The sequence below is a fragment of the Coturnix japonica genome, chromosome 1 (genome assembly GCF_001577835.2).
Source record: "Coturnix japonica isolate 7356 chromosome 1, Coturnix japonica 2.1, whole genome shotgun sequence".
NCBI classification, from domain to species: Eukaryota; Metazoa; Chordata; class Aves; order Galliformes; family Phasianidae; genus Coturnix; species Coturnix japonica.
The window spans coordinates 173,769,313-173,780,795 of NC_029516.1; the positions used below are offsets into that span (position 1 = coordinate 173,769,313).

The 11,483-nt window shown below is 55.3% G+C and overlaps 3 protein-coding genes across 5 annotated transcripts in view; 1 reads left to right on the top strand and 2 right to left on the bottom strand.

Moving 5' to 3' along the window:
- Positions 1-995: 995 nt before the first annotated feature.
- LOC107308521 (erythroblast NAD(P)(+)--arginine ADP-ribosyltransferase-like) lies at positions 996-3,099 on the top strand. Of its 2 annotated transcripts, XM_015852476.2 has the most exons (4): positions 996-1,287; positions 1,411-2,104; positions 2,347-2,385; positions 2,833-3,099. In XM_015852476.2, the coding sequence occupies exons 1-4, from the start codon at positions 1,207-1,209 to the stop codon at positions 2,913-2,915; spliced, it is 897 nt and encodes a 298-aa protein (XP_015707962.1). In that variant the 5' UTR covers positions 996-1,206; the 3' UTR covers positions 2,916-3,099. The 2 variants fall into 2 exon arrangements, with proteins under 2 accessions (XP_015707962.1, XP_015707959.1); XM_015852473.2 differs by having other exon boundaries at positions 996-2,104.
- IL18BP (interleukin 18 binding protein) lies at positions 3,087-4,620 on the bottom strand. Its single transcript, XM_015852477.2, has 4 exons — positions 4,364-4,620; positions 4,181-4,240; positions 3,519-3,642; positions 3,087-3,415 (listed from the first exon to the last, which is right to left on the bottom strand). Exons 1-4 carry the CDS (start codon positions 4,602-4,604, stop codon positions 3,196-3,198), a joined length of 645 nt encoding a protein of 214 aa, XP_015707963.1. The 5' UTR covers positions 4,605-4,620; the 3' UTR covers positions 3,087-3,195.
- Positions 4,560-11,483, bottom strand: part of RNF121 (ring finger protein 121) — an 11,520-nt gene continuing 4,596 nt past the window's right edge. The window contains exons 3-9 of one of the 2 annotated variants that reach the window (XM_015852472.2): positions 11,151-11,292; positions 10,611-10,765; positions 9,422-9,529; positions 8,867-8,987; positions 7,713-7,846; positions 6,770-6,882; positions 4,560-5,974 (exon numbers count right to left, since the gene is read on the bottom strand). In XM_015852472.2, the coding sequence (XP_015707958.1) occupies positions 5,484-5,974; positions 6,770-6,882; positions 7,713-7,846; positions 8,867-8,987; positions 9,422-9,529; positions 10,611-10,765; positions 11,151-11,292 (1,264 nt within the window). In that variant the 3' untranslated portion in view covers positions 4,560-5,483. The remainder of the gene's footprint in view (positions 5,975-6,769; positions 6,883-7,712; positions 7,847-8,866; positions 8,988-9,421; positions 9,530-10,610; positions 10,766-11,150; positions 11,293-11,483) is intronic. The other variant, XM_015852471.1, reaches the window with a different exon arrangement.

Below are 11,483 nucleotides of genomic sequence, written 5' to 3' on the forward strand. Positions count from 1 at the left end.
ACACTCCCTCCCAGCTTAGTGTCGTCTGCGAACTTACTGAGGGTGAACTCAACCCCTCATCCCGATCATCAATGAAGATGTTAAACAGAAGCGATCCAAGCACTGAGCCCTGGGGGACGCTGCTTGTGACCAGCCGCCGCCAACTGGATTCCACACATTGACCACAACTCTCTGGGCCCGGCCATCCAACCAGCTCTTCACCCAGCAGAGCGTGCACCCATCCAAACCACGGGCAGCCAGCTTCTCTACCAGAATGTTATGGGGGACAGCCTATATCTGTTGCACGCTTTCTCCTAACGGTGTGCAAGTGAGGTGGAGCTATCCCCCTTGCACCAGGGTGTATGCACATCACTCATTAAACATACCTGCTTTATAACTACTTCATGGTTATGGAGTTTGATTCCTCACGTCAATCTGGCAACCCAGATGGGACCTCCTCTGTTTGGCTGCAGAACCAGCTGAGAAGGGGGACACCTTTGGTGCGCCCCGAGACTTCTTGGAAGGAATCCCCTCCCTCATATCCCATATCCCATATCATATCACACACATTGAAAGTGAGAATGATCGCTACAAGGGCACTTCCTCATTGCATGCAGCAAGAACTCAGCAGCAACAGCAGTTCTCAGCCGTCATGGGCACTCAGTCTGTAAAGTACTGTGGCACACAAGCCAGGGCACCCAGGTCCACGCCAAGCAGAGAAGGGACAAAGCTGGATGCAGCTCTGGGGCTGGTGGAGCTGTGCTGGGGGAACTATTGTGTGTGCACATGGGCACCTGGGTCCTTCTGCACATGGGGGACCTCACCTGGGGCTGGGAGCTGCTGCTCAGCTCCTTGGCCCACCAGGAGCAAGAGAGACCTGGGTCCAGTGAAGGACCCCCCTTGGCTGGGGCCTTTCCTTCCTTCCTTCCTTTGTTCCCTTTGAGCAGCTACCATGGCCCCATTGCTGCTTTCTGTGCTGTCCCTGCCAACATGGGAACAATCCCTGTGCCTTTCACTTTCACTTTTGCTTATGGGAAAGGGATGGGGACAGCATGAAGGAGGTGGTGAAGGGAGGAGAAGAGAGCAGCAGGTGATCTACCATCAACCATAAGATAACATACCTGCTTTATAGGGCAATAAAATTTGTTTCATCATATCAGTCACCTCTTTCATGCTGTCCCCCTCCCGTGCCTGTTAGAAAAAGATAAAGGCAAGGGGATTGTTCCCATGCTGGCAGGGACAGCACAGAAAGCAGCAGCGTGGCCACTGGATCTGCTCAAAGGGAACAAAGGCAGGAAGAAAGGAAAGGTACAGATGGGCACCTGGGTCCTTCTGCACATCGGGCACCAGCACATGGGCTGGGTGCTGCTGCTCAGCACCTTGGTTGGCGTGTTGGCCACAAAGAGTAAGAGAAACCTGGGTCCACTCAAGGTGGTGGAGATGGACATGGCCAACAGCGCCTTCGATGACCAGTACCGGGGCTGCAGCCGCATGATGGAGGATCTGCTGGGGGAGCTGAACCGCACCGAGTTCACCAACCAGGTCTATGCTGAGACATGGAGAATTGCTGCCAAGAAGGTGAGCAATCGATGGGGTCGTGCCAACCGCTCACCAGCACTGAGATGGGATCAGGCTACGGCTGTGACGGCGTACAAAATGGAGACGAAGCTGTACCACCAGTTCAACACGGCCACGCGAAGGGACGGCACCTCCCGGCAGCACTACCTGCGTTCCTTCCCCTTCAAGACGCTGCACTTCCTCCTGACCAGAGCCCTGCAGACCCTGTGGGAATCCCAGCCCCAGCGATGCCACCACGTCTACCGCGGTGTCAGGGGCACCCGATTCACGGCACAGCCAGGCACGGTGGTGCGCTTCGGTCAGTTCACCTCCACCTCCTTCCTGAAGAATATCTCTGAATCTTTTGGCCAGGACACCTTCTTCTCACTGGAGACCTGCCATGGTGTCCCCATCAAGGAATTCTCCGATAACCCTGAAGAGGACGAAGTCCTCATCCCACCCTTTGAGCAGTTCATGGTCACCAACTTCATCTACACCAAGGACGGAACCTTCATTGAGCTCCACTCCAAGGGGGTGAACAGCACCTACAACTGCGAGTTCGTGAAGGGTAAGGGCTGCAGTGCTCCACCACGGGCAGCTCGGGTGGATCGGGGATGCTGGGGAGCATGGGGAGGGTGTGCAGGCCGTGGCCGTGGGGAGGTGGGGAGCTCGGCCAAGGGGGAGCCTATGGGGAACTGGAGGCCAGGCCCTGCTCATGGCTGCAGCCCGGCTGCTCTGCGCCCTGAGGGGTTTCATTGCAGGGGGCCCTGTCTGTGCTGCAGCCCTGCAGCGCTCTCTGTTTCTTTGCAGATAAATGGTGCAAGGAGGGGCCGTGTGCTTTCATTGCAGGTAAGAGGAGCCCCCGGCCCCGCAGCCCCACTGCGGCTCCTTCCTTCCATTCACTGACTAAAGAGGTGTCCATAGAAGCCCATAGGTGCCATAGGTGCCCATAGGAGACCATAAGTGTCCATAGGAGACAATAAGTGCTGATAGGTGCCCTTAGGAGACCATAAGTGTCCATAGGAGATAATAAGTGCTGTTAGGTGCGCATATGTTCCCATAGGTGTCCATAGGAGACCATAGGTGCCATAGGTGCCCTTAGGAGCCCATAAGTGTCCATAGGAGCCCATAGGTGCCCATAGGTGCGCATATGTGCCCATAGGTGCACATAGGAGCCCATAGGTGTTTATAGGTGTCCATAGGAACCCATAGGTGCCCCCCAGGGCTCCTGACAGCCCAGGCTGGGCACAGCTTGCAGCCCCTGCAGCCATTCATGCCCATGTCTGTACCCCACAGGCAGGAGCAGCCCCCTGGAACCCCAGCACCTCTGGGTGCTCCTTGTGGCAGTCACAGCCCTGGCAGCCATAGCAGAGCCCTGAGCTGCACACACCATCCCACTGCCGCCCCTCCGTGCGGTCAGGAGGGCAGCAAAGTGCCTTCAATGCATCTCATGGAACCTGCAGACGCTGCTTTCCAACTGCTGATGCTTTCGGTGACGCTGTGGGACGTGGAGCAGCAGCACAGAACCATCCACTGCTCTTCCCCAATAATAAAAGCGTTGCTTTCATTGCTTTTATTGACTGCATCTCCCAGCCCGGCACACACAGTCGTCTTCATGCAGCCCCTCTGCCCCACAAGCAGCATCCTATGGGGCAGCCCTCACCCCACGCTGTTGTGCTGACACTCGGTCTCAGCCCATTCCCCCACCCTCATTGCTGGGGGGGTCGGCGGATCCGAGGGGGCCCATTTCAGCTCCTCGATATCGAACCCATCGGGGCTGAGCAGCACGCACGTGAAGTTGGTGTTCAGGTCCTGGAAGCTGAATGAGGTGAAACTCAAATCCCGGCGGAGGGTCAGCAGCGAACCCCGCGTTTCCTCTCTGCGGGACAAACGGCTCCGTCAGCCCCATATCCCCCCCGTGTCCCCTTTGGGGTGGTGATGGGGGGTGGCCAGGGGCCGTGCCGTGGGGCTGAGCTGCTCACCGCAACGCCCCTTCCAGCACGTCGGGCTGCAGCTGCTCCACGAAGGAGCCGTTTCCCAACCAGTAGAGCAGCGTCAGCTCCGGGTGGGCGCTCTCAGCCTCGCAGGACACGCTCACGTTGCTGCCTATGGGGGTGGGGGGGAAGATGGGCTCATACCTTGGGGTGGGGGGTCGCTTCACCCATCGCACCCCCTTGGGATCCCATCTGAGCCATCAGCCGTAGCGGGGCGCAGCTGTCGGACCCCTCTTCTACCCCCACCCCTTCCATTAAGGATTGGGTGGGGGGGGGAGGATGAGAGCAGCCCCTCGCTGTCATTCACCCATCTGGGGGGGTCACTCATCCATCTGGGGGGGTCACCACTCATCTGGGGGTCATCATTCCTCGGGGGGGGAACCCACCCATTCTGGGGGGGCGTCACTCATCATCTGGGGGGTCGCCTCACCTGGGGGGGGGTCACGTCCACTCATCTGGGTCACTCATCCATGGGGTGGGGGTCGACTCACCATACTGGGGGGCTTGCGCCGGGAGTTTCAGACCGGGGATCGGGACTGCGGGGATATGACGCTGCTGGATTGGGAGGGTGGATGAGGCCAGGTGGTGAAACGCCCCGTCAACAGACCCCACAACCCCCCCCCCCCCAGATGCCCCCAATCCCCCCTTACCTGCGCTGCAGGAGGCAAAGGCGCAGCAGAACAGGGGCAGCACCAGGCGTTTGGGTGGCACTGCGGGCACAAAGCAAGCTGAGCTCCGGGCCGCAGCCCCCCCCAACCCCCCCCTTATAATCCCCCTATAACCCCGACCCCCCCCATAACCCAAAGCCCATCCCCGGAGCGCTGTGCTCGTACTGTTAGAGCTGGGCATGGAGCCATCGGACGGCGCCGCTTTATGGACGGGCAGCGATGAGTCAGAGCTGCTGCCCTTCCTTCCCCCTTTCCCGTAATACGGGGATCCCCCACGGCCCGGACAGCACCGAACCCACAGGGGGAACCCACAGCCCAACTCCTCCTCCTCCTCCATCCCAGCGTTAATGAACGCGACGTGTCCGTTTGGAGACGTTTTATTTCCGATCGACCGTACCATCCCCATCGCTGGGCGGGATCTCGTCCATCATTTTAGGGCATGGACACCCAACGAAACGTTTTGGGCCCTAAAACGGGAATGATGGGGGAAGGGGAAGAGGTGGGATGAGCCATCGTGGCGTCCGTGTGATGCGGCCGCGTGGATCAGCGTCACCCCGGTGTCACGGCTCTAAACGAAGCCGGAGCTGCTTCCTCCTCCAGCCCCACCGCGGCTCCTTCCATCCGCCAACCAAAGAGGTGCCCATAGGAGCCCATAGGTGTCCATAGGTTGCCCACAGGAGCCCATAGGTGCCCATAGGAACCCAAAGGTGCCCATAGGAGCCCATAGGAGCCCATAGGAACCCAAAGGTGGCCATAGGAGCCCATAGGTTCCCATTGGCGTCCATAGGAGCCCATAGGTGCCCATAGTTGGCCATAGGAGATCATAGGTGCCCATAGGTGTCCATAGGAGCCCACAGATGCCCATAGGTGCCCATAGGAGCCCATAGGTGCCCATAGGAGCCCATAGGAGCCCATAGGTGCCCATAGGTGCCCATAGGTGCCCATAGGTGCCCATAGGTGCCCATAGGAGTCCATAGGGTGCCCATAGGATACCATAGGTTTCCATAGGTGCCCATAGGTGCCCATAGGTGCCCATAGGAGCCCATAGGTGCCCATAGGATCCCATAGGTGCCCATAGGAGCCCATAGGTGCCCACAGGAGTCCATAGGTGCCCATAGGTGTCCATAGGTGTCCATAGGTTCCCCCAGGGCTCCCGACAGCAGGGCATGTAGAAAAGACGATGTACAAAATGCCCTTGGGTTCGGGTTCGGTTCTTTCCTCTCCCTGCCATCAAAGTCGGGTCCATTTCAGAGTCGCTGTGCGCCTGTTTCGCGCCTGTTTCGGCCTATTCCCAAGGCCAGAATAACCCAGAGATGAGCCTCAGTTCATCCATAGAGAGCAATAGAAGCTGCACGCAATGGAAGATCCAGCCCCGTCGCCTCCAGGGCTGATCCGTTCTCATTGACGTAAAGCCCAGTTTTGGTTTCGTTTCGTTCTTAAATACCTTCATGGAAAGAATCATTAAAAAACCAGGTCCGGATCCCAGATGGGAGCGAGGGGCTGAGTCCGTGTTGATGTCAATGCCACCCCCTCCCCTCCACACACACCGAGGGGGGACCGGACCCCTCCGTGTGGGGATGGACGGATGCGGCCGGCGCTGTGCTGTGCCCATGGAGGGGATGGTGGGGGTGGGGGGACGGGGGGGCTGCCAGCCCTTATTCCAGGCCCAGGATGTAGTTGATGCCCTGCACCAGGCCGATGATAACGGGCTGCCAGGCCACCAGGTAGCGCAGCCAATCCAGCAGCTGCCCGTACATGACGTGAGGCCTCTCCCAGCTGCGTGGATATGAGTGAAGGAAGCACCAATGTGGGTTTAAAAGGTGGGTTTCAGCCAAGCTGGGGGTCAGCAGGTGGGAAATGGGGCTATTTCTGCTCTCTGGAAGCACTCAAGGCCAGGATGGATGGGGCTGTGAGCTATAGGAGGTGTCCCTGCACATGGCAGGGGTTGGGACTGGGTTGGAGCTTTGAGGTCCAACCCAAACCCTTCCATCACTCTATGCTGCACATGAAGCCAGTCAGCCTAATCCCGGAGCTGGGATGAACACACACCATGGCCATGCCTGCCTACAGCAGGACCAGCAACTATTAAGGTCCCTCCAACCCAACCCACTTTGTGTTCTGTGCTTCTTGGATTCTATGGATGGGTCCCTTTCAACCCAACCCAAAAAACATCGGGCTCTCTGCTTGTTGGCTTCTATGGATGGGTCCCTTCCAAACCAACCCAACCCACATCATGTTCTGTGCTTCTTGGCTTCTATGGATGAGTCCCTCCCAACCCAACCTACATTGGGTTCTGTGCTTCTTGGCATCTATGGATGGGTCCCTTTCAACCCAACCAATATCGGGTTCTGTGCTTGAATTCTATGGATGGGTCCCTTCCAACCCAACCCAACCCAACCCACTTTGGGTTCTGTGCTTCTTGGCTTCTATGGATGGGTTCCTTCCAACCCAACCCACATTGGGTTCTGTGCTTCTTGGCTTCTATGGATGGGTCCCTTCCAACCCAACCCCCTTTGGGTTCTGTGCTTCTTGGCCCCTATGGATGGGCTCTGCAGGGCTGGGAGCTCTAACACAAAGGATACGGGTTACTGAACATCCTCTTGAGATCCACCTTCTCTTTGCAGTATGGACACGTCTGCTTCTTCCCCACGATGCACCAACCCCGGATGCAGAACTCGTGGAAGCTGGAGCGTGGCGTTAAGGGGGAACCTCCTGGGAGGAACTGGCCCAGAGGATGGCCACGTTGCACAACCTTTCCTAGAAGGCCCAGGACCTTCCAGACACACACGAAGGGGCTGAGGCTGCAGGAAGGGTCACGAGACCCCATTGAGAAGCCAGGGGAGGGCAGGAGCCAGCAGTGGGGTATGGGGAAGCATAGGGAGGCCTGACAGAACCACTGCAAATCATGCATGTATCACATGCCCCAGCTGCAACAGCTCACCAGTTCCTTTAATACTCCTCTTCTGAGCCCGTCGCTCTGTCAGAGCAGCAGAGGGATTTACCCAACGCAAACCAAACCCCAAGGAGTCACAGTAACGCGTGACACAGAACCAGAACCACGAGGTCCGGCGGTGGGGAAAGGCAAGGCCGGCTCCTCACCCATAGAGCAGCCAACACAAACCCAGCCAAGCAAAACCCTACAGGGTCCCCTCACCTCTGTTCCACCTCCTCCAGCAGCCACAACTCAGCCCCATGGCTGTGGGTGCTCCCAAGCATCCTGCAGCACTCGGGAAAGCACCTGGCTGCAAACAGTGCCAGCAAATCCCCGTCTCCACCCCCTGAGTCAGAGCAGGAAGAAAAGGAAACCCAACTGACAGCAGGGCTGAACACAGAGCCAAAGCCACTTCCACTTTCAGAACTGCCAACAACAGCTGAAGGTTGAGTGGAAATTCCACACGGGTTGGGAGACGTTGGCCATTTCCATTTGCAACGTCAGCACAGCAGCATGGGACGCCGTGTGTTTTGAATGGGGAAAGCTGCAGGGTTCCTATAGGGCTGTGGAGGAGAAGGATACACGTGGTTGCAGGACAGCCTGTACGTGTTCTCGATGATCCCCTCCTCGTTGACGTCCACAAAGATCTGCTGCCCGCAGACGGCGCAGACGCTGTCGGAGAGGTGCTTGGTGGGCATCCCCGAGGCACTGTAGAACTGAGCAAGGACAGAGAATGGTGTTAGGAAGAGCTGGGGCAGAACCTGAGCTTTTGGGGCTGAAAAACCTTTTATTGGGTCCACAAGGGGGGAGATTACAGCAGTTCCACATCTGCCTGGAGATGGGGAGCTCAGCAGTGGGTGAGGTGATCCAGATTTGACACCCCCCCAGGGCAGAGCAGAGGGGAGGAGCGCCGTTCTCAATCTGCTGGCCACAATCTGTGCCATGCAACTCATGGTTCCATTGGACTTCTTGGCCACCAGAGCACATTGCTGCCTCACGGTCAGCCTGGGGTCACCTGGTGGCCAACCATTGGCCAACCAAGAATCCATTGGCCTTCTTGGCCACCAGGAATCACTGCTGACTCAATGGCCACCCGGTGGCCAACCAGGACACCATTGGCCTTCTAGGCTACCAGGACACGTCTCTGTATCATGATCAATGGTTGGCCAACCAGTGGCCAAACAAGACCCCATTGGCCTTCTTGGTCACAAGGAAACTCTGCTGCCTCATGGTCAACTGTTGGCCAACCATTAATCAACAGAGATACCATTGGTCTTCTTGGTCACCAAGACACTCAGCTGCCTCATGGTCAGCCTGTGGTCAACTGTTGGCCAACCATTGGCCAATCAAGACTCTATTGGCCTTCTTGGCCTTCAGGTCAGACTGCTGCCTTGTGGTCAACCGCTGGCCAACCAAGACCCCATTGGCCTTCCTGGTCACAAGGAAACACCGTTGTCTCATGGTCAACTGTTGGCCAACCATTAATCAACAGAGATACCATCGGTCTTCTTGGTCACCAAGACAAGCTGCAGTGGGTACGAGCCACAGGGAACTATGGCTACAGATAAAGAACTGATGCACGTAGGGCACGGCCCCATGAACAGGACTACACTTCAGCACCCGAGATTTTAAAGGCTCAGGTAGATTTCAACGCACCTTCCCATTTGGGGGAGGGAAAAGCTCCCACTGCAAACAGCTTGACCCCAGTCCCTGTTATCGGGGCAGCCCTCACTCACCCCAATGGTGGAGGCCATGTAGTCTGCACACATCTCTGCAAAGTCTCGCTCCAGGACCCCGTAGTAAAGACCATAGAAGAGGAGAGAGATGCCAAAGTCCATCGCGTCTTCTGGTTTGATTCTACAACAGATGACAACAAGAGCTTGGCTGCAGGGTTAGGGTTAGACACATCTGCTCCAAATCAAGCCTCACTTAACATTATCACACTTAACATGCTCATTAGTCAAGAAGGAATTAATCTCTCTTAACATGCTCATTAGTCAAGAAGGAATTAATCTCTCTGAAATGAGAGCTGGTTTGGGATAACGCCCACCTCTACCACCCGACCTGGGCTGGTTCATTGCTGCAGGTTTATTAGAGGAGCAAAGAATATCCCAGGCTGGACAGACACGGAGCAGGAGGGAGCAGCTCCCCATCAGCATCTCACCACGATGCCATCAACAGGGAGAGGACGCCCCAAAAGTCTCTTTGGTCTCCTGCCCCCATTCAGGCTTTGACTCATTCCCCGTGGTCTGATAAATCCCCCAGCACTCGGACCCAAAAGATTCACTCACCTGAATAACAAGTTCAGACCGAAGAGCGTAAACATGACAGCCATGTACCCCACGATGCCGGTGGCGTAACTCATCTTGTATATGAGCAGAAACCACTTATAAACCAGCCTGCAGGAGGAAAGGAGAAGCTGATCACCTCCATTAAACAAACAGGAGTGTTCTGCTTTCCAAGTGAGGGATTTCAGCTCCCAACAGCATCAGAGAGGTCGGATATTTAATTCAGCCTATAGATCTGGCTCTATTGAATTCAGTCTATGGATCTGGCTCTATTTAATTCTGGCTCTACTTAATTCAGCCTATAGACCTGGCTCTGCTTAATTCAGCCTATAGATGTGGCTCTATTTAATTCAGCCTAGAGATCTGGCTTTATTTAATTCTGGCTCTATTTAATTCAGCCTATAGATCTGCCTCTATTTAATTCAGTCTATAGATCTGGCTCTATTTAATTCAGCCTATAGATCTGCCTCTATTTAATTCCTCCTATAGACCTGGCTCTATTTAATTCAGCCTATAGATCTGGCTCTATTTAATTCTGGCTCTATTAAATTCAGCCTATAGACCTGGCTCTACTTAATTCAGCCTAGAGATCTGGCTCCATTTAATTCTGGCTCTATTTAATTCAGCCTATAGATCTGCCTCTATTTTATTCAGCCTATAGATCTGGCTCTATTTAATTCTATAGACCTGGCTCTACTTAATTCATCCTATAGATGTGGCTCTATTTAATTCAGCCTATATACCTGGCTCTACTTAATTCAGCCTATAGATGTAGCTCTATTTAATTCAGCCTAGAGATCTGCCTCTATTTAATTCAGCCTATAGACCTGGCTCTATTTAATTCAGCCTAGAGATCTGGCTCTATTTAATTCTGCCTCTATTTAATTCAGCCTATAGATCTGCCTCTATTTAATTCAGCCTATAGACCTGGCTCAACTTAATTCAACCTAGCGATCTGCCTCTATTAAATTCAACCTACAGATCTGGCTCTATTTAATTCTGCCTCTATTTAATTCAGCCTATAGATCTGGCTCTATTTAATTCTGGCTCTATTTAACTCAGCCTATAGATCTGGCTCTGCTATGGCAGCCCACGGCCTTTGGGGACCCAAAGCAGTTTAAGATTAGGATTTGTGGCTCTGAGACCTTAAAGAACTCCTTGTAGTGCTCAACCTGGGGCTGTTTGCACTCACCTGGGCGTTGTTTGCACCAGGGGTTTCCTCGTGGCCCTGAAGGTGACGAAAGCTGTGACTGCCGAGAACAGCACCCAGACGACCAGGAACCGCCACCAGTAGAGTTTGATGGTGAAATACAGAGGAACCACCCACATCTGGAACAGGGTGACCATCTGCAGGGACACAGGAGAGGAGGGGCCTTATGGGGTCCTATGGGGTCCTATGGGGTCCTATGGGGTCCTTATGGGGTCCTATGGGGTCTTTATGGGGTCCTTATGGGGTCCTATGGGGTCTTTATGGGGTCCTTATGGGGTCCTATGGGGTCTTATAGGGTCTTATGGGGTCTTATGGGGTCTTATGGGGTCCTATAGGGTCCTTATGGGGTCCTATGTGGTCCTTATGGGGTCCCTATGGGGTCCTTATGGGTTCCTATGGGGTCTTTATGGGGTCCTTATGGGGTCCTTATGGGGTTATAGGGTCCTTATGGGGTTTATAGGGTCCTTATGGGGTCCTTATGTGTTCCTATGTGTTTCCCTGACCCCACATGCCGTCACTCACGTTGTAGGACCGCGGGTGCCGCTGTTTCCATTGCACGAGCAGTAGCTGTGCCACCACGAGCGTCGCGATGAGGATGAGCACCATCTCAGCGTGCATGGCCTCGTGCCCGCGGTGCTTGGCGTGCATCAGCGCGTGCTCCACCCTAAGGCAACGGGGGTGAGGATCCTCCCACCCCACAGACCCCAATAGAACCCTATGGACCCCAATAGAACCCTATGGACCCCAATAGAACCCTATGGACCCCAATAGAACCCTATGGACCCCAATAGAACCCTCATAGCCCCCCCATAGGCCCCCACAGGCCCCCATAGACCCCTCATAGAACCCCACAGA

What these genes read in the sequence shown, in the direction of transcription:
- IL18BP (XM_015852477.2), bottom strand. Translation starts at nt 4,604, where the DNA reads ATGGGGATGGTACGGTCGATCGGAAATAAAACGTCTCCAAACGGACAC. An exon ending in CTCCATGCCCAGCTCTAACA is followed by an intron (nt 4,241 to 4,363) that starts GTACGAGCACAG and finishes TTGTGCCCGCAG; the next exon opens with TGCCACCCAAACGCCTGGTG. An exon ending in GTGCTGGAAGGGGCGTTGCG is followed by an intron (nt 3,416 to 3,518) that starts GTGAGCAGCTCA and finishes TTTGTCCCGCAG; the next exon opens with AGAGGAAACGCGGGGTTCGC.
- LOC107308521 (XM_015852473.2), top strand. Translation starts at nt 1,207, where the DNA reads ATGCTGGCAGGGACAGCACAGAAAGCAGCAGCGTGGCCACTGGATCTG. An exon ending in CAACTGCGAGTTCGTGAAGG is followed by an intron (nt 2,105 to 2,346) that starts GTAAGGGCTGCA and finishes GTTTCTTTGCAG; the next exon opens with ATAAATGGTGCAAGGAGGGG. An exon ending in GCCGTGTGCTTTCATTGCAG is followed by an intron (nt 2,386 to 2,832) that starts GTAAGAGGAGCC and finishes TGTACCCCACAG; the next exon opens with GCAGGAGCAGCCCCCTGGAA.